This window comes from Monocercomonoides exilis (genome assembly GCF_001643675.1).
Source record: "Monocercomonoides exilis strain PA203 chromosome Unknown scaffold2-2631571, whole genome shotgun sequence".
Classification (NCBI taxonomy): Eukaryota; Preaxostyla; order Oxymonadida; family Polymastigidae; genus Monocercomonoides; species Monocercomonoides exilis.
In genome coordinates, this window is record NW_027150547.1 from 982593 (window position 1) to 1003919 (window position 21327).

A 21327-nucleotide genomic window follows, 5' to 3' on the forward strand; every position below is an offset into this window, starting at 1 on the left:
CTTTCAAAACTGTTGAATATCATTAACGTTTGAATGATATTTTGCTATCAGCTACGAAAACTTTTTTTAAAATTTTTCACCCTGAAAAAATGTTTTGATTTCGATAATCTTCACCAACAAGAATTCCAAATTAAATGGAAAGGAAACGAACTACTTGTATAAAGAAATATTTATTTAATATTCAAAACATTTCATTTTATTCAAATGTGAATCGTTTATTGAACAATCAATGGAAAAATCATTGAAATGAGAAATTCACTAGAAATATTGAATTATTGATTAATTATTTGGAAAGATGGAAAACAAATAATAATTATTATATAATTAATTTTTATGAAAAATCGCAAATGTAAAAAAATATGGGCTAAATGAAATTGGACATCATTTGATAATTTTTCGTGAAAAATCCATCAAACTTCATCGCTCTGCAAATAAGAATAAAAAGACCTATTTGTTTTGATGGCAAACATATTGTGGAGAAATTTGAATAATGTGTTACAAAAAATAATCAAACAAGGCTTAATTTTATTTCTCCTTGATATTTAATGTTTGCGACTTTTCAAAAAGAATAACACGCATTGTTGATCCTAATAAGACACATATTTCCTTTTGAGTTTTGATCTTTTTTTACTAAATGAGAAAAATGACAAATACATTTTTTTATTCCAAGATCAAAGACAGAAAGTGTTTCATTATTTATGAAGTCATTTATTTTTTTGGAGAGATGAAAGAAACTTTTATTTCACGTCAACATAACAAACATTTTATTTCCAAAAGTTCAAAATATCTCAATGATTTAAAAATCAAAATTTCTGAATTGAAATAAGCTAAAGAACTGTTATTTCAGTGTTATACTTATTTCATTTTCTTTCTTGTCCAATTATTTTGATTTGAAAACAAATTATTCGACAGAAAAAAATATGATATCGATAATAATACTCTTGTCTTTTATAGATGTATTTTCTCACACAAATCTTTTTCTTTTTCATATTTTTCTTTTTTCATTTCCACTAAAAATAAAGCAATTTTTTGGATTGAAAAAAATTTCTAATAAAAACAATGTTTTATTCCATTCAGAATATGGATTTGTCTTTTCGTTGTTGATGAATAAACAAAAAATATGAGAAGAAAAAAGTTCCTTGATAACTTGTTTGAGTGGCACCTCCTTTGCAAAGGAGTGTTCTTTCTGTTTTTTTGAAAGTTGCGCATAACCAATTACAACACAAAGAAAACAAAGGATGAACAAAATATTCACTCTTTTTCATTTTTCAAAACTCACCAGTATTTGGTTCCTTTTGATCCTTTTTTGTGCATATTAACAAGCAACTGACTCAACGAGAATCAGTGATAAAATGGATGCTTGTTGTTGAACAAGATTCGCTTCCCGACCTGCCACTTTCATTGATTCTGCGATCCCCGTCATAGCCAGTATTAAGTCCTATTGCATCAGAAACTGTGAGCATCACAGCTCCAGCTGGAAAGCGTTGGATAAACTCCCGCTTCAGCTCGTTCAGAGATGGTCTTTCCTCTGCTGATTGTTTTTTGCACCTTCCAATCAACCCACAAAGTGAACTTCCTTCAATGGCTTTACAACCCTGCCTTTCTCCATTGGCAATCTTCTGTCCAGCCACTTCTGCCTCATACTCCCCAAACGGGATCTGAAGTGTCAAACATTCCCAAAGCATCATCCCAATCGAGAATGACACTGACTCCTTTGTTGCTTCCATCTTCTTGTTGATCAGCAGCTCAGGCGCCTTCCACCTCAGACACTCTTTTTTGTAATAATCATCATCCTCAAAAGCCGAAGAAGGCAGAGAGTCACTATCATCATCATCGTCATCGCTTGTTGATGTCACAACAGTCGATGAAGAGATGGAAGACGAGTCTGAATCATCAGATGAAAGGAAATCAGAGTGCATCACAATGCAGATCACCATATGCTCTGAGAACAGCACAATGTGCGGACTGAGATTATTCAATGACTGAAGCGGGTTTTCCATTTCGTCAAACGAATGAAGAGCGAGGTTAGCCACCCAGAACAGGATTTGGGCAGCTGTCTGCTCCCTTTCCTTCAAGGAGCCAATAGCCATCTCCTTTGACTTATTCCTTCCATGCAGTAGCATGAACAGTGAGTCCCTCAAATCAACAATCAGCTTTTCATGAGGAGATGAACATGCCATCGCATCCACAAGATTCGACATTGATGAGGTGGTTGGACACAGACTCTCCGATCGAACAAATGTGGATTCTGTGTCTGAAGTGTCTGTTGTTGAAGTGGATGAAATGGAAGGAGATGGTGATCTCTTTTGAATCTCTTCTTCCTTTTCTTCTTTCTCATCCACTTTCTCCAGCATCCATTCTGGAATCTTGTCTGAATCTCTTCCAAGAATGTATTCAGTGGAGCCGCTCTCAGACAGAAGATGCTCGGATGATTCAGAATGTCCCAGACTTTTCTCATAAACTCTCTTCTTTATCCTTTCCTCATTCTTCTTCTCTGCCTCTCTTTCTGCTCTCCTCCACTGCTCTTCAGGTGATATCTCCATTGTCACCATCTCAATCAGCTTTGGATCCTTCTTCACTGTATCATTCACAATCTCTCTCAGATCTTCTGCTTCATTCTTCACCTTTCTCCATCGAACAACAAATATCACAAGTGAGATAAGAACAACCAACAATATCGCAGAAAGCACAATCACTACCAACAACCATGAAGATTTTCCTTCCTTTCCTCCTTCAACAATTCTTTCATCTCCATTTGTTTTTGGTTCGCTTCTGTTTTTCAGAATGAAAGAATCAGTTGAAAATGGATTATTTACATCCCCAAACAGAATGCTCACACTCATTTCGGTCTCTTCTCTACAGCTGCTGATCAGCTCTTTCTCCACACTCCCTTTCACTTCAGTCTCTGATATGCACCCTTCCTCCAGAAATGAATACTTCACAATCTCTTTCTCATCCCTAATGTGCTTCACAACCATGAATGACAGGTTGCATGGGAGAAGAAGAGTGCCTCTGAAAACAATATTCAATGTTCCTTCTTTCTCCTCTGTTTCAACTGATCGAAGTGTGGGGATGAACAACACTGATTCTCGCTCTGATCCAATCCCACTCATCGCACATCCATCATTCAGAATCCATAGAGAAGAACCATCTTTTATCCCGTCTCCACCTTTCAGACTCTTCACATCCAGTGTGCCTGAACCAGAGCAAATAATGTTCCTTCTCACAGAAGGATATTTTGTTATTGATGGATTGTTGTTCAATAATTCTCCTTTCTCGATTGTCACTTCCCCACCAGAAACAGACAGTGCTCCATCATGTGCATTCCATATCGTTGTGTCTCTCACTTTCCCTTCACTCTCAGATATGTCTGCAACAGATCCATTCCACCTGCATATCTCCTCAGCTGCATCTGCATTCACCTTCAAAGTGCTTTCTGTCTCGCTCCCATCAATTTTGCACCCATCCAACACAACCTTCCTGCTCTTCCACACCCCAATCACACTTCCCTTTGCTCCTGAGCTCTGGCACGTCTCAAATGAACAGTTAGACAGCTCCAACTTTGCTCCCTCGCATCGGCTCGTCACTGCTGCTGCTCTCTCTCCAGCACTCGAGATGTTCACAAACACAGCTCGACTCACTTGCACAATGTCAGCTCCCTCTCCACTTGCTGCTTCCTCCATCTCCACCACTGACCCCTTCTCCGTCCTCATCCCATCTGCCTTCAACTCGTCAATCACCATGCTCCCTTCTCTCACCACTATCCCTCCTCCTTGGCACTCAACATTCAATATCCTCAGCTGTCTCACAATCACATCTCCTCCACACCTCAGCAAGCACTCACCACACACATCCTCTATTTCGCACCCCCTCATCTCCAGTTTCCCACTTGCACACTTCATGAGAATAGGAACTGATGCCTTGTGTCCATCTCCTTCCAATGAACTAAATCTCACACGATCAAACATCACATTCCCTTCCTCCATCCAGAAGAGACTTGTGTGTGATGTGAGGAAGACTCGCGGCATCTTGAACCCCACCAGCTCCACAGCAGTGCTCCCTCCAACACCAATCATATATTCCCGAGTGCTGGTTATGCCTGTCCCAATCTTCACACTCGCCACCTCCCAGCTCTTCGACCTCACCACCATGCTCAAAATATCTATCTCCATCTCCACTTCGCTCTCCCCGTCCACTGCTAGCATCGAGTTGAACTCTGCCACCACATGATCCAGTCCATATCCCAATGTCAGACACGGCTGCTCCACTGTCCCGCACTTCCGCCAGTTCCTGCCGCCTTTCCCAAGCACACTCGACACCACAATCGTTGCTGCCTGATATACTGTGATCAGATCCATCAGGTTCACTGGCGTATCGCTCCGCTTGTCCACCCCGAAGATTGCATTCCCTTGGATATACACCTCCTGCCGCAGATCCATCTTAAACTGGCTCTCGTTGATCTGCCTACTGATGTTCACACACTCAACAAAGATGTCCCGCCCCACAAACGCGTTGTTCCCGCTCAACGACATCCTCTCAAACACAAAGTTCAGATCTCCTCCAAGTTCTGTCCCCAGATACACTCCGCCTCCCCGCCCTTGCGTTATCGAACAGCTGCTTTGCACAATCTTCCCTCCCTTCATCCGGAACTCACCTCCCTCATTCAGCTGGAACTCCACCACTCCGCCTTTCTTGCTCTCTCCTGCCTTGCATGACTCGAATGTGCTCTCATTCACCACCACCTTCACACTCCCTCCACACACTCTCTCCACAACACACGGCCCATCATCCTCCCGCTCCGCCATCACAAATGTCGATCCATTCACTGTCACACTCGTTCCACTCATCCCTCCTGCATTTTCCAATCTACCGATATCATTCAAACTGCTGCTCACAACACTGATTGCACACCCCTCGTGATACTCCTGCGAGCTCATCCGCACCTCCCTCAGATTGCAGCTTACCCCTTCAAACACCATCACCACACAGCCCTTCACCTTCATTCGCTCAAATCTCACATCCTCCACCACCAATGCCCCTGCTTTCACAACAACAACCGATCCACACAACTTCCCGCTAGATCCCGCTCCTCCAATCACACATCTTTCCATTTCCAGCAGTGTTCCTCCTCCACTCAAAATCTCTTTCTTCTCCACTCCACCTGAACCCCCAACCACCATCTTCATCCTCCGAACACACAGCGTCCCAGTGTATGTGATGAACGGATCCTCGCTCAACACACTCTCCCCTCCTTTTCCACTGAATACAAGCTCATCCTTCACATCCTCCTCCTCTCTTTCTCCTCCCACACCACTCACAACCATATTCTTCATTGTCCAGTCATCCTCCACTCTCGCCTCTCCTCCAACAACTATTTCTTTCATCTCCTCCGTCCTTTCCACTTGCTCCATCCCCTTCCACAGCGTCTCACATGGATCATTCACACTTCCACACCGCATCACATCCTGCCCTTCTGAACTCACATGTATCTTCCGGCTCTTGTATCCCACAACATATCGCAGGAGATCTGTCTCGTTCCTGCTTTCATCGTTCCCAACAAATCCGTTCCCGTTCTCTTTCATCCCCTGATAGTCAAATCCAAACGAAGTTGTTGTCACAGTTTTGTTCAGATCTCTTGCCAAAACAAACATATGCTCACCAACTTTTGCCCTGTTCAATTTGAACGTAACCTCTTTCAGCTCAAACGACTGATCAATCAACGACCCTGAGCAATCCACAAACAAAAACCCTCCTCTCCCAAATGCAACTGAGCACTCGCATTCTTCTGCTGTTGTGTTCTTCAGCACCAAAATCTGTTCACCCTTCACAATCATTTTCATCCCTCCTCCCTCCTTCTCTTCTGGTGCTTTCACCTTCTTCATTGTGCAATCTTCAATCATCACACTCGATCTGAACTCAAAGGCACTCTCACTGAATGTTGCCTTTTCTATCGAACATCCAACGAGCTCCACCTTTCCACCTATTGCCTTCATCACTCCATATCCCATCACACTTCCACTCTCAAACTGGAATATGCAATCCGTCATGCTCAATGTCCCTTCTTCTGTCTCCGAAAGCAGCACCACTTCCTGCCCACTTGCAATCATCCCTGGTAGAACAAACACGACCCCTTCAAATCCTGCTCTCCTGTTGTTCTCAAATACACATTTCCCATCTCCTCCACTGATCTCCTCCCCAACCTCCATCACACACCTTGTGACTGCTCCTGTTCCTGCCCCATTGCACACCGTTCTTATCCCCGACACATCAAACCAATCTGCAACCCTCATCTCCCCTTTCGCCATGATCTTTGCTCCCTCAACTATTTCACGATCTGCATTCTTCATCCCTCTCCAATATGTCTCACATGGCATTTTCTCACTCCCACATCCTATCATGTCACATCCGCCTTCTCTCACATGCACTTCTCCCCACTTATGTTCCACCAGAAACACTACAAGATCTACTGCCTCCTCAACAAATCGCACCCGATCCACTCCTTTCATATCAACAATCACCTCCCCTTCTCCGTTCTTCACTGCAAACCGAAATCGAGATCGAGTCACTGTCTTGTTCAGATCATCACACTCCACAAACACATCTCTTCCATATGCTCCTGCGTTCTCTGCAAACTCAAGCCCATCAAAATTCATATCTCCCATTCTTGAGCTTGCAACATTCAAATATATCCCTCCACCTCTTCCACTTTCACCATTTACAGAACACCTCTTAAACACTACATCTGTGATGCACAAGCTGCTTCCTTCACTTACTTCGAAGTGCACTCCTCCTCCATCCACATGTGTCGATCGACATCCATTGAATATGCTGCCTTCTGTAATCTCCAAACTTCTCACATTCTCCATCCACACCACTCCCCCATCTGTCACATCCACTTCCTCCACGCATCCCTTGTGCATCCCAAACTCAGCCTCTCCACTCCCTTCAATCAACCCCTTCCCCGTTCCTCCAACATTCGATATGTTCGTGTTGTTCATGATGATCATTCCTCCCTCCATCTTCACAAAGCCTCCATCCACTCCAAAATTTTCATCTTCCACTGAAACTTGATTCATCCGGACCTCTCCTCCAGTTTCACTTACTATCCTCATTCCCGTCTCCCATCTCACATCAGCTCCTGCTTCCTCTCCTCCAGCATCTGTTCCTGAACTTGCCCCAAACACACAGTTCATCACAATCACCACGCCCACACTCACACTAATCATCCCATCCACTTCCTCTGATGCCACCATTGGCAGTCTGAAATTCAGGCGACTGAGTGACAGTGTTGTTTGCGAGTATCCAATGCTTTGTTTGAAGCATCCATGTACTCTTATCTCCAAGCTGCATCCAGCACTTTTCCCTCGCACTGCCAGCGATTTCCCCTTCCGATCAATCACATTATCCATCCAGTTTCCGTTGTTCATCTGGATCGTCGTCTTCTCCTCCCCCATGTTCATAAACCCATCGATGAACCTGTCACAAGGTGACACCTCGCTTCCACACGAATCGGCTACTGTGCTCCTCCCTGCCTCCACATACACAATCGCCCCTTCCACAGGGAACAGATACTTCTTCACTGACAAGTCGATCACTGTGTTTGTCACCGAGTCAATTACCCACACATTCACCTCTGGCGTGCTCTCCTCATCCACTGTCCCCACCCACAGATCCTCACGAAGCATCACCTCTGGCTCACCACACACAACAAACACATCCAGTCCCTTTGCTGCAGCATTCCACTCAAACACATCCTCTCGAAGCGAGTACTTCGCCTCCCTATCCTCCAGCTCCATAAACACTCCTCCTCCATATCCTGCTGTTCCCACCACTGCACACCTCTCCACTCTGTTCGAATCAAACACAAATTCCCCTTTCCCTGCAACACTCACAAACACACATCCTCCACAAGACGGATTCCCCATGCATACATCCTGCACAAATGTGCTCTCCTTCACCTCCACTTTCTGCCCTTCTCCCACTCTCCCTGCAAACACACCCCCATTTCCACTCTTCCGTGTCTTTCCCTCCACGCTGATGTTCTTTGCCCCAACACTCGCCCTTTCTTCAAACACAACAACACTTCCATCATCCATTGTTGTTCCCTTCACTGTGCTGTTTTCCACCCTCAGTGCCGATCCCTCCCTCACACAAATTAGCCCACTTTCTGCTCCACAAACAACATTCTCCATCTCCAATCCTTCAAACGCCCCATCACCTCCACACAACTCAAACAACTCAAATTCCACTGTGTTCATGTTTGCCATCTTCAACCCATCCACAATCACTTTTCCTCCACTCGCTTTTATCAATGAATACTTCATTTTCAACTGCCCATTCACTTGCTCCACCTGGCAGTTCTCCAGCTCAAGCTCCCCTCCTTTGCACGCAAACAGACACTCCCATCTGGCTCCCGAAAACTCGTTGGGAACAGAAAATGATATATTCTTCACAAATACATTCACTCTGGTTTCCAACAGCCCTTCTCCCTCCCCTGCTCCATCATCACGAACCAGAACACTCGTCTCTCCATCCTGAACAACCCCTTTCAATTTCACTCCCTGCGATTCAAGCACTACATGGTCTTTCAGCTCAAATGATTCCATCGCCACCACTTCTCCACTTCCAACTACTCCTCCAAAACGCACTTTCAGCGCCTGTTCAATTGTTCGACAGGGAGCATATGCCATTCCACAACCTGAATGATCATATCCCCAATCTGACGCTCCTCCAACATATGCTGTTCCACCAAACTGATCAAGATATGCACCAAGTGGAATTCCAAAAGTATCACCTGTTGAGCAACGCTCATATCCCATTAGATCCCTCATCTCCATCCCACAATTCTCAAAATTCAATGAGTCTCCACTCACAATAACACTCAAATTCCTCCCTTCCACAAACACATTCTTCCCCTTCCACGCTTTGCACCCCTCAAACTCCAGCCCTTTCAATTCAAACCCACTCACTCCATCCGAACACAACAAATACACACCTCCTCCCAATCCTCTCCCTTCTCCTCCTTCTCCTTCAGGCACTTCACATCCTTCAAACTTTGTCCCCTCTATCACCACTTCTGCTCCCTCACCCTGCCTCACAATCATCCCTCCTCCTCGAAGCCCATTCCCACCTCTGCACTTTCCTTTGATCGTGCAATTCTCCACATGGACATCTCGCAATTGACCAGGTCCACTCTCCACTCCAATGCACCCTCCATCTCCTCCTCTGTGCCAAGCACAGCCAAAAACACTGTTGTTCACCTTCATCTTCCCGCCTCCTCCAATATCAATTGGCACTCCCACAAACCCTATTTCCCCGCTTCCCTCAACCACAAACTTATCCAATACCACTCCGCCTCCCTCAACTTTCAACAGCCCACCATTCACACCATCCAACACCTCTTCGCCAGATAGCCTCATCACACACCACATCATCTCCAAATCACCTCCCACACACTCAATCAAACTACCCACTGCTTCACTCTTCACCAACACCCCAAATGTGCAGTTTGCCATCTGTGTTTCTGTTGCTGTGTGAATCATCCCATTCCCAACCCCCGCCTCTCCCCACACCACATTCACATTTGTTCCTCTCTCCACGCCCTTCAGCTCCCACTTCCATCCGCTCATCTCCACCTTCTCGCTCCAGCTGAACCCTTCATTCACAATTATCTTCTTCTCGCTGTTCGCAAACCTCAATCCAACCAGCTTCCCAATAGTCGCACATTCATATCCTTCAAACCCACACCCTGAAAAGTCTCGCTCATTCACTCCTCCAACATACCCTGCAATGCCTTCAACTTCAACCATGAAAAACATCAGCGGAATCAGAAAACTCTCATCACCATCTTCAAACCCCATCGCCTCTCTCACTCTCCCTTTATCTGTCGCAATCACTCCCACAAACCCTTCACTTCCCACTGCTTCACTCAGATCTTCAGCTTGTACAAAAACATTGTCTCCTCCTCTCGCTGCTTCATTCTTCCCCACACCTGTCCCAAACACCACTCCACACACCTCATGATCCCATCGTTTTGATCCACTGCCTCCCTCCATTTTCAAAAACATCCCTCCTCCACATCCTCCAACTCCTTCACTCAAACTGCTCCTGCACTTTTCAACCAGTGTTTCTTCCTCGCTCCTCCCTATTCGAAAATATCCTCCTGCTTCTATCTCCATACACACTCCACCTCCACATCCTTTCTCCACACAACACACAGAAAAGCTGCTGTTTCCAATCGCAACGCTCTCCCCATCTCCAATCATGCACCGCACTCCACTCCCATTCCCTGCTGTGCTCTCAATCCCGCTGAATGTGCACTTCTCCATCTCCAGATCGCTCCCTCCTCTCCCAACCACAATCCCACTCAACGAGCATGCAATCTCCTCAAATTTCGTCTGCTCAACAACAAGCTTCCCACTGGATGCATAATATACCAATCCATTTTCACATTCCACTGTTCCTCCACTAATGTTTGTCTGGGAAATTAACCCTTCTCCATTATTGCTCACACAGACCATGCAGCTCCCCCCAAAGCTCAGCCCACTCGCTTCCACCTGTTGCACGCTCATCTTGCCTCCTCTGCATCGCATAACTACATATCCGATCCTCTCTCCTTCTCCTCCCTCGAAATTACACTGTCTCACCTCCACACTCCCACTCCGACACGCAATCACGCTTCTTCCCTCACCCACACTTGCTGGAAGCGATATCACAAGATTCACAATCGTTGTTGTTGCTCCAGCTGTTGTGAACACTCCCTCTGCTCTCCCACTCTCACTGCTCTCTATCACCACTCGAGGTGGAGATGCTTGTCCTTTCACCACAACAACTCCATTCATAAGTTCAACCTCGCCTTTCACGACCGCCCCGCTGTTCGCCACAACTGTTATCCCTGCCCCAGTTCCATGCTTCCTGATCGCATAATCCACACTCGCACACTGCACATCTCCAAATCCACACATCTCCCAGTCTCTCTTGTTCAGCCCTCCAACATAGTATTCGCTTGGCTTGCTCCGCAGATACACCACAAGTGGAATAACATTCACTTCATCGCCATTCTCATATCCACACACCTCACTCAGATTGCTTTCATCAATCGCAAACTTCAGCCGCTCTCTCTTCGCCACCTCTGCCAATCGAGGCGCTCTCATGAACAGCTTGCTCCCTGCCTTTGTTGCCGCACACCCTGCAAACGATGCTTTATCAATCACAAAATCATATCCTCCTTCCTTCACTTCAATCATCATCCCTCCTCCACATCCTCCTCCACTGCTCTGCCCTTCTCTCGCCTCACACCCACCAAACAAAACTTCGCTCTCATTCCCCACACGAGCACGGGCCCCCGATTCCATCCTAATTGCCATTCCTCCTCCGTTCCCGCTCTCACATCTGCATCCCTGCATCGTCACATTGTTCATCAGCAGCACTTCACCCTCTGCCACACTCTTCGATATCACACTCCCATCTCCCCTCAGCCTCACAATATTCCTGAAAGTGGTGAATGACATTGTCACTTTCCATTTCCCATCAACACAAACAATTGGAGCATCTTCCAGCACAAAGTTTTCAATCTCAACCTGCTCCATCCCCACTTTCCCTTCTCCTGCTCCAGACACGATCAGTGATGCGCCAAATGCATTCAGAGATGAATGCCCGTTTGATGGCTGCATCCGCATCCTCTTCAATTCTACACTTCCACTTCCCCTCACAACAAACAGTCTCATCTCGTGCTTCGTGTGAGAGTGCTCGATTGTGAACGAGCCGGTAAATACTCTTCCGCTCGTAACACTGAACAAACTATCTCCATTCGTCATGCTGCTTGTGCTCACAACAGTCTCCTCCACACCTTCCCCACACACACTCAGCTCTCGAATTCCAGCACTTATTTCTCCCGCCTCTGATGCATGTGTTCCTTTCCCCAAAAATATCCTCGACTCAAATTGAGTCATACACTTTCCCAGCGAATGGGAAATTGTTCTGCATCCCGATTCGTCAGATAACCCACACAGCTCATCCCCGTCATTCCCATTTGTTGATACAAAGCAAGAGGTGAACAACTTTTTCGTTGTTGGAAGCCAATCTTTTTCGTATTTATTTGCGCCTCCCCAATATAATCTTTTTTCATTCATATTTGTTGAATAACTCTCTTTGAATGGAGTTGACGTTAGAATCACATCTGGTAATGAAACAATTAAGTAAACATCATGCCCCAATGGAGTCTCTTCGGTTGAACAAGAACATCCGTGGAAAAACAAAAAGAAAAATGCTTTCAAATTCGTTTGATCTCCTTGGCACTTGACGAAATGATGGCGAAGTGCTCCGCCTTCTTGCAAACTTGAACATTGAATGAATTGGCAACTCCTCATGGCATAATGTTGAGAGTAAGACCAAGACATGATACAACCATACCTTCCTTCATTTGTGCAATTGACAAACTGGCAATCAATAAACTGTGCTTGACCTCCATTTCCATCGTCAAATCCAAGACAACTTGTTGTTGTATTCGTTAAAAAAGCATCATAGCAAATAGCGCTTCCTTGTCCTTTTTTGCTCACCAGATTATTTTTGAAAAGGCATTTGCGAGTGATTGAACAACCATAGTTCCCTGCCATGCAGTAGCTTCCTCCTTGGGCATCTGCAGTGTTGTTAATGAAAATTGTTTCAGCAAGTGATGTTCCTTTGGTAGGACGTGAACAAATTGCACCACCTCCACCAAGAGCATAACAACAAGTTAAGTTGCATCTCGTCACACTGAGCAAAGCCTGAGCAGAGCTCACACTTAAAGCCCCTCCTGATCCAGAATCAGTTCGGCAGCCATAGAATGTGTCGTCTTCAAATGAAGCCGATGCACCAAGTACTCTTCTTCCTTCGCTCCCCTTGTAAATATCGTATTTGTTCGGATGTCTGATGTTGCCTTGATAGGTGCAGTTTCGCGAGACAACAGACGAAGAAGGCACGCTCAGCGGAGGCACAATGGCCCCATCCAGCACATCCTCCACTCGAATGAATTCCACACATTCAAGCCTTGCTTTGCAATTGTATTGTCCTCCATCCACGAACCTCCACTGGCTCCCCACTGTGATGTTCGCAAATCTCGAGCCGATCACTTCAGCATTCCCAAGTGCTGGCGATACAATAAACGGTGATGATCCCCACAAGCTGAATGATCCAAAGCTGCACGCAATAATCTTTGCCTCTCCAAGCTCGTTCTCACTTCTGCTCCATGATTCAGGATGAAGCATTGGAGGCATCATTTTCTCTTCCCCAACTATTTTCAGGCTTGTATTTTCCAAAAGTATCCTTCCTTTAATGCACAGAATTGGCGATACATCTGCGCATTCCACCATCATCTCCACACACTCGAAATGCAAAAACGAGTTTCTTCCCGCATCAATTCCCTTTCCTTTCTCTGATCCAACAACTTGCAGTTTGCGTATCGCAACTGAAGAATTCCATGCTCCAATCAGACATCTTATAATGCTTTTCACATCTTGTTGTTTGTCATTAGATATCAAAAATTTTTCATTATCAATATATTCTTCTCTTCTTTTTCGAGTTTCCTTTTCTGTTTCTTTTTCAATCATTTCTTCAATTTGTTGTTCTTCAACTTCATTCAAAAGCAAGTCTTTGAAATGCCTTCCAGAACGTTGAACTTCATTAACCAAATTTTTATTTTCGTTTTCCATTTCATTGCATCCTCTTTCAATTGTATTTATGCCTTTTTCTCCAAAATCAATAGAAATTCCTTTTTCTGTGCTTTCTTGTGTGTTCACACTTTTCTCCGATGATAGGTTAACAAGCACCAAAAGTATCAATATAGAGATGCAATTGCATTTTGCCAATCCCACGCGCATTGGAATGAAATTGCTGAATATTTTTCTCTTTCCTGCTTTCGTGATCATTGATGGATTTTCATTATGGAACAAATAATTATTTTTTGTAAGGTTCTTCAAAAACCATAAAACTATTGATTTAAAAATAAAAAATTGTAAATCAAAAAAACATTTTTTCAGAAATAAAAAATCCAAATGAAAAAATTAAAAAAGGAAACCTAAAAGCTATCGACAATTATTTTTCTAAAATGTTCAAAGCTTCTGGCTACACTTGTCAAAGAGAAACAGACAACTCTGAAAATAGGCAAAGGAAAAGTGCTTGAATTTATTGATATGCTTTCTTTTTCTTGAGAAGATGGAAAATACACTTTTTCATTCTCTTCATTGCTTATGTTACCTTTCAATGCAAAGTCGAGGAAATGATTTGTTTTACAATCATTTGTCAAATCTTTGCAGGCTGAAACGTTATAAAATTTCTGAAACACCTGGAAAAGCCATAACACATTCCAATTCGTTTTCTTGAAAAGCAACTGATCTGTATGTGGATTAGAAACTCCAGGCGAATTAATCAAAGAAGAATATGCTATTGATTTTGGCAAAATAGTTTCCGATGCTGAAATTTTTCCTGAAGTTTTGTCATCTTTCTGATTTTGAATTTGTTCAGAAGCATTTTCATTCGAAGAATCTATTTTTGGTAAAGAAGAACGAGTGGAATCTGATAAAGCAGAGCATGATGCTGGAGGATGATAAACCGTCGAATTAGATGAAGCAATCGAAGGAGATGATGTTTTTGCTGATTTCTGTTTGGACTTCAAAGACTTAATGATTAATGCTTGATGCGAAAGATCAGCAGAAATTGAGAATGCCAAAAGAGACAAAGTGATAAAGAGAAATGAATCGAGTGTGCAGTTTTCCCCATCTGCACTTAAATTTCCTGTGTTTTCATCAGATTCTGATGGAGTTTGTGATATTGGCTGAGCAGAGGTAACTGATTGATTTATATGGCCAATGAAACCAGGCGGAAGGAAAGAAAAAGCGAATGACATGATTGCCTTTATATTCTGAAACATTGATGACTGATGATTGTTGTGATCTGTTGATGAAGCAGTTTGACTTGATGAAGAAGGAGAAGGAGAAGAATAAGAAGCAGCAGAAGCAGAATCAACAGACTGATGGGAAGGCAAAGAAGTTGACGAACAAGAAGAAGAGGAAGAAGGAGAAGAAGAAGTAGAAGGGGAAGATCCTCGAGGAGGAGCATCAATCAAAGAAAACGATTGGGCAAGCTGCTTGAAAAGAAAAGGAGCTGACGGAGACGAAAACGAGGGAATAAGTGCCTCAGACACAAATCGGCTGATTATGTTGGCTTCCATTTGCTCCGTCTTCTGCTGCGCTTTGCAATCACACTTGATTTTTTCTTTTTCCTTGTTCGATTTGTCAATAAGATCCCTTTTTTGTTCCTCTAAAACTCTGTTTTGTGTCTTTAATTTGTCGTTTTCCTCTTTCATTTCTTTAAACTGTAATGCCAATTCTTCGTTTTGAATCATTTTCTTCTCAAATTCATTGATTTCCTTTTCTTTTTGCTCCAATTCCTTCTGAACTTGTTCCAATATACGTCTTGTTTCGCACTCTTCTTTGTCTTTTTCCTCTTCCATCCTTTTTTCATTCTCTCTCATTCTCTGCAACACTTCTGCTTCCTCTTTCTTCGCATCTTCAATGAGTGTTTGAAGTTCCTTGTACTGTTTTTCTCTTTCATTATAACTTTGTGATAATTCCTCATAACTTGTTTGAGTTTTGTTCAACTTGTCTTCTGTTTCTTTGATTCTCTGTTGGAATTCTTTGACTGATAAATCCAACATATCCTTTTGCTTCTGTTGCTCAATCATTTTTTCCTTCTCTTCGCCAATTTGTTTTGCTACTTCTTCTTTCTCACCTTGCAATCTTTCGATTTCCTTTTCCAACGTTAAAGATCGTCCTTCCACTGCAGAAATATCTTGTTTTTTCTTTTCAAATGTTTCCTCAAGACTTTTCAGCATCTTCTCTTTGTTGTTTATCTTGTCACTTATTTTCTTGCTTTGCTTTTCCATTTTCTCTTTTTCTTCCTTTTGCACTCGAATTGAATCATCAAGTGCCTTTTTTGATTGCCTTTGCTCAAATAATTCCTTCTGAATGTTTTCCAAGTTTATTTTTTCTTTCTCCAACTGTTCTTTTCCTTTGGCTAATTCTTCTTTCATTTCAGAGACTGTTGATTGTGTTTCCGCTTTTTCTTGTTCTACTTTCTTGATCTCATTTTTCTTCTCTCCAATCTTCTTTTCAAATTCATTAACTTCTTTTTCTTTTGCCTTTGCTAATTGCTTCAATGTGTTGCATTCATCAGATATGCTCTTTTGCATCTCTTTTAATTCTTCCACTTCTTTTTCCATTTTTTCTCTTTCTGTTTTCATTTCTTCTTCCAATTCTGCCTTCTTTGCTTCTTTCTCGTTTATCTGCTCTTCGGTCTGCCTCAGCTGCTTTTCTGCCATTTCTTGTTGAGTTTGCAGATCCTTCAGTTTTTTCTCTTCTTTTTCATTTTCCTCAGCTCTTTCTCTCATTTCGTTTTCTTTCGTTTCTAACAATTTCTTCATTTCTTCCATTTTCTTATTCATATTTTCATTCTCTTTTTTGAGTGCTTCTTCTTCTTTTTTCATTACCTTGATTATTTCAGTTATTTCGTTCTTTTCTTCTTCCATCTTATTTTGCATTGTTTCGTTTTCACTCAACAACTTTGATTTTTGCTCGCATTTCTCATTGAAATCTTTTAACTGACTGGATTTCACCTGAATTTCTGCTTCAATTCTTGCTTTTATTTCTTCAAGTTTTGCTGTTTCTTTTTCAAAGTCGCTTCTAACTTTTTCAAGTTTTTTGACTTTTTCATCTTCTTTTGTGATTGTGTCATGCAATTGTTCCATTGTCTTCTTTAATCCTTCAATTTCTCCTTCTTTTTCCTCCACCTCCTTCTTTTTGCTCTCAATTTCTTGAGTCATTTCATTCAATTCATTCGCTTTTGTCTTCAAAGCAAAATTGTATTTTTCTTCTTCTTCTGAAAGAAGTCTAACATTTGATTCATGTTTGCTGACTTCATCTTTCAGCGTCAATATTATCAATGACATTTCTTCGTACTTTTTCTTTTCTTCCTCAATTTTCCTCTTTTCATCCTCCTCTTCTTTCCTCAGCATTTCAATTCTGCTGTTTTTGTCTATTTGTGCTTTCCTCAATTCTTCCATTGCTTCTCTTAATTCTTCTTTTTCTTTTTTAATCAAATCTCTTTTTGCTTCTTCTCCTTCTTTCTGAAGAATGGCAATCTTCTTTTTCTCTTTCACTTCCTCCTCCTCTTTCTTCAACTTGCCTATTCTATTTATTAGTTCCTTTTCTTCTTCTTTCAATTTTTCAATGTGTTGTTCTTGTTCTATTTTCGCCTTGTCAAAATTGTCAAGTTCTTCTTTTCTTTTCTCTTCAGCAAGTTTCATCTCGTTCTTCATTTCTTCCAACTTTTGAATCAAATCTGATTTCTGCTGATGAAAATCTCGCAGTTCGCCTTTTCTTTCCTCGCTTTCCTTGTCAAATTCAACTTTCCTTTTCGCTTTCCTTTCCTCTTCTTCCTTCTTCTCTTCTTCCTCTTTCTTCTTCTTCTCACTTTCCAAGTTATCAATAGTACTTTTCAGATCCTTCGCATCTTTTACAAGTGAATCATATTCCTTTTGCAGCTTAGCTTCTTCTTCTTCCAACTTCTTTTTCCTTTCTTCTACCAACATTGTTTCTTCTTCGACCTTCTGCAAAGATTCCTTTGTTTTCCTTTCGCTCTCAGAAATCTGAGAAAGCACAGCTTCTTTGTCTTTAACTTCCTTTTCCTTCTTTTCAATCTCTTTATCCAGATTCCTCAACACCTCCTTCTTTCTCCTCTCTTCCTTCTCTGCTTCCTCCATCTTCATGTTCATGTCAATCGTTCTGTTCACAATTGAATATTCCTTTTTGTTCAGCTCTTCAATCAACGCTTGCTTCGCATACAGCTCATTCTCTGTCATCTTCACTTTCATCTGCTGCTCTTCCATTTTTCTGTTTGCAGTTTTTAATGCCTCTTCCTTCGAAAGGATTTCAGCATTCAGACCTTGCAAAATGATCTTCTTTTCGAATATTTGCTTGTCAAGCTTCGTTTGCTCAGCAATTGCGAACTCAAATTTTTCTGCTTTTTGAGATTGGATTTCAAACAAATGTTGCCTTTTTTCATTCAAATTGTTGGACTCTTTTACTTGATTGTGTTCATCAACTAACTTCTTCTTCTCCTCTTTCTTCTCTTCCTTCTCCTTCTCCTCTTTCTTCTTATCCTCTTTCTGGTTCTCTTCCTCTTTATCTTTCTCTTCCTCTTCCTCTTTCTCTTTCTCTTTCTCCTCCTTCTCTATCTTCTTATTCTTCTCATCCTCCAGCGATTTCATAACTTGTATCTTTTCTTCTTTCAATTCAGATATTTCTGCTCTAATTCTCTCTTTGTATTCCAACAGAAGCTTAATCGTAGCGTCTTCTTTGATCCTCCTTGAAAGCTCATCATTCACTTGCTCCGTTTCCTTCTTCGAAGAAACGTCTTCAATGGAATCGCTCTTTGTTTGCTCTTTTTTATCTTTGTTTTCTTCTTCCTTCTCCTCCTCTTCTTTTTCTTTTTCTTCTCTTTCTTCTTTTTCCTCTTTTTCTTCTCTTTCTTCTCTTTCTTTTTCTTCCTCTTTTTCTTTTTCTTCCTCTTCCTCTTCTGCGCTTCTTTCGGAAATATTCACATTTTCACTCACTTTTTCATTCTGTGTCTCATTTTTGATATCAATTTGTATTTCTTCCGAACATTGCTGGTCTTCTGCATCATTCGAATGCATTTCTTTTGTCACTTCAGAATTTCCTTCTTCATCTTCTTTGTGTGAAAATTCTTTCTCTTCTAATTCAGAAGCAAGCTCTTGTTCAGCTGAATCCAATGAATCGCCTTGCAGATTGTGATCGCTCTCACAAACGTTCTCTTGTTTGATGTCATTTTCAACTGTTGCATTTTGAATCAACTCTGTTATTTTATCATCACTTTCTATGTTTCGATCAAATTTTGCATCCACTTCTTCGTTTCTTTCACTCACTGGTTCGATTTCATTGGCAGCCTCAGAATCTTTGCCTATGTTTGTATCTTCTTGTGGAATTTCCTCAACACTTTGAACTTCTGGCATTTCGTCAACTCCTTCTTCATGTTCTTTTTCGTCTGTATCAATTCCACTTTCAGACAGTTTCATGCTCTTCACTTCATTTGAAGCAACTTCAACCTCCTCCTTCACCTCTCCTTCCTCCTCCACAGTTTCGTCAAATTGCTCGTTTTCTTCATTTTTATCGTCTTCGCACACAGAATTGTTGTCTGATGCATCTGCTGTGTCAAATATCTCCTTCATCATCTTTTCCATCATCTCCTTCATTGTCAGTGAAAATTCGTTGTCTGGCTCATCTTGTTGTGTTTCTTCCTCATCAATGCTTGGCTCTTCTGCATCCCGTTCTGTCTTTTCAATAAAACTAGTTGAATTTTCTTCGATCTCTTCATTAATGGATTCTTTATTTGCCTCGTTTTCCTTCACTTTCTGCTCATCGTTGTTGTCTTCTTTTTCAGGTTTCAGATTAACATTCAAGAAAGATTCGCTTGCCTCGCAATTGTCTGATGATATTGACGGAGCAATTTCATTTGATTTTTGGTCATCTTTATTCTCCGAAACAACATTTGCAACTAAATTTATCTCAAACTTAATGTGCTTTTCCTGTTCTTTTCCGTTCTTTTCCTCCTCTTCTTCTTCTTCCATTTCTATTTCTTCTTCTTTTTCCGTTTTGAAAGGTGTGCTTAGCTTCATGCTTATTGAATGAGGTGTAACAGCTTCCTTTTCTTCTTCCTTCGGTGAGCTGGCTTCAACATTTTCAGCAAATTGTTTCTTCGCCATTTCTCTGTTCATCCTTTCGATTTCTTCTCTTCTGCTTCTCAGTTCAAACCTGCTTTGTGCAGGTCTTCCTCTTCCTATGCTCGATTGGGCTCTTTGTAGTTGTTTCGGCTTTGTCTCCTTTTTCAGCTGCTGTTCATTTGTCTGCTTCTTTTCCAGCAAGTCAAGCGATGACTGCTTTCGAAGCAGTTCGTGCTGCGCAAACCCAAAACGGCGCGGGTCGCGTGTCTTTGAAGAAAGAGAGCTCAATCGGAGAGTTGGTGTTGAAGAGGATACAGGCAAAATGGCTGAAGTGGAAGGGGAGGGAGATAAAGTTGTGGGTGTATTGACAGTAGCAGCGAGTGATGGGGTCGTTGAATTGGAAGGAGAAAAAGAGGAAGATGGTGATGGTGATGGTGAAGGTGAAGGTGATAAAGATGAAGACGGAGACGGAGACGGAGACGGAGACGGAGATGGAGAAGAACGAATTGAGCTATGAGAATTAGGTTTAGCGGTGAATCTTGAGAGGCGAGAAGTAGATGTGGTGACTGTCTTTGAAAGACGAGAATTTGACTTAAGTAGTGTAGTATTTGGGACAGATGATACTTTCTTCAATGTTCTATTAGAAATCACCGACTTCGTTTGTATCGATGTTGGTATTTCCCCTGATACAATACTTTGTGAATGGGCTAATGGACGACGTGCAGGAATTGTTCTTTCAGTCTTGGCAGTGCTTCGGTGTTGCAAGGTCCTTGCTTGGCGATATTCTTGGGCTTTTTGTTCCCTTAAATTAAAAACATTAATAATAATTATTCTCAAAGAAATTTCTTGAATAAAGCAAACCTTTCAAATTGTTCTCTTCGGTCTTCTTCCAAAAGCTCTTCCATTAATTTCTTTCGCAAAGCAGTTATTGATCCAGATGTATGTGACGATGGGCGAAGAAGGCTTCTGCTTGTTTCATTTGTTAAAATATGTTGTTTGAGTTTCGTTGTTGCTTGTTTTTTTGGCTTACTTTCGCTAAAAGAGTTATCATGTGCAACTGTTTTCGTTTTTCGTTTATTGGTCTCCGCTTCCTGTTGGATTCGTTTAAATTCCTCTGGAGAAATAATGCTTATATCTTTATCATTCATAATTTCTCTTCTTGTTCTTCTAACCAAATCAAGTTTTCCTTTTTTAAAAGGAGATACATCGTTTAATATTTTCTTCAATTAAATATTTCTAACCTTGTCTTCTTGATTCATAATGCTTGAATCTTAAATCTGCTAATTCTTGTGGATATTTCCCGTCGCGAAACGTTTCCACGGGTTTAAACTGTAATTCACTTATGTTTATTCCTTCTTGAAGAACTGTTCATTTTAGTGAAATTTAAAAGAGAAAAATTTTTATGAAATTATAAACAACAATTAAGAATGATGCGGAAAAAAAATCAAAGCGCAAACGTGCTTCGCAAGAGCGAGGCGTAAGGTTTATATCTTCTTGAGTTCCGTCTATTTGCTCTAAATTCATTTTTAAATCCTGCATTTAGCTCATACAAATCA

At 41.8% G+C, this 21327-nt stretch overlaps 2 protein-coding genes across 2 annotated transcripts; both read right to left on the reverse strand.

Moving 5' to 3' along the window:
• Positions 1 to 1062: 1062 nt before the first annotated feature.
• On the reverse strand, positions 1063 to 13904 carry MONOS_1266p1 (uncharacterized protein; the record flags this gene model as incomplete). The annotated part of the gene is made up of 1 exon (XM_067865304.1): positions 1063 to 13904. One exon carries the CDS (start codon positions 13902 to 13904, stop codon positions 1332 to 1334), a length of 12573 nt encoding a protein of 4190 aa, XP_067735734.1. The 3' UTR covers positions 1063 to 1331.
• Positions 13905 to 14053: 149 nt separating this feature from the next.
• On the reverse strand, positions 14054 to 21310 carry MONOS_1266p2 (uncharacterized protein; the record flags this gene model as incomplete). The annotated part of the gene is made up of 4 exons (XM_067865305.1): positions 14054 to 20573; positions 20633 to 20957; positions 21013 to 21135; positions 21229 to 21310. 4 exons carry the CDS (start codon positions 21308 to 21310, stop codon positions 14054 to 14056), a joined length of 7050 nt encoding a protein of 2349 aa, XP_067735735.1.
• Between the last annotated feature and the right edge of the window lie 17 nt (positions 21311 to 21327).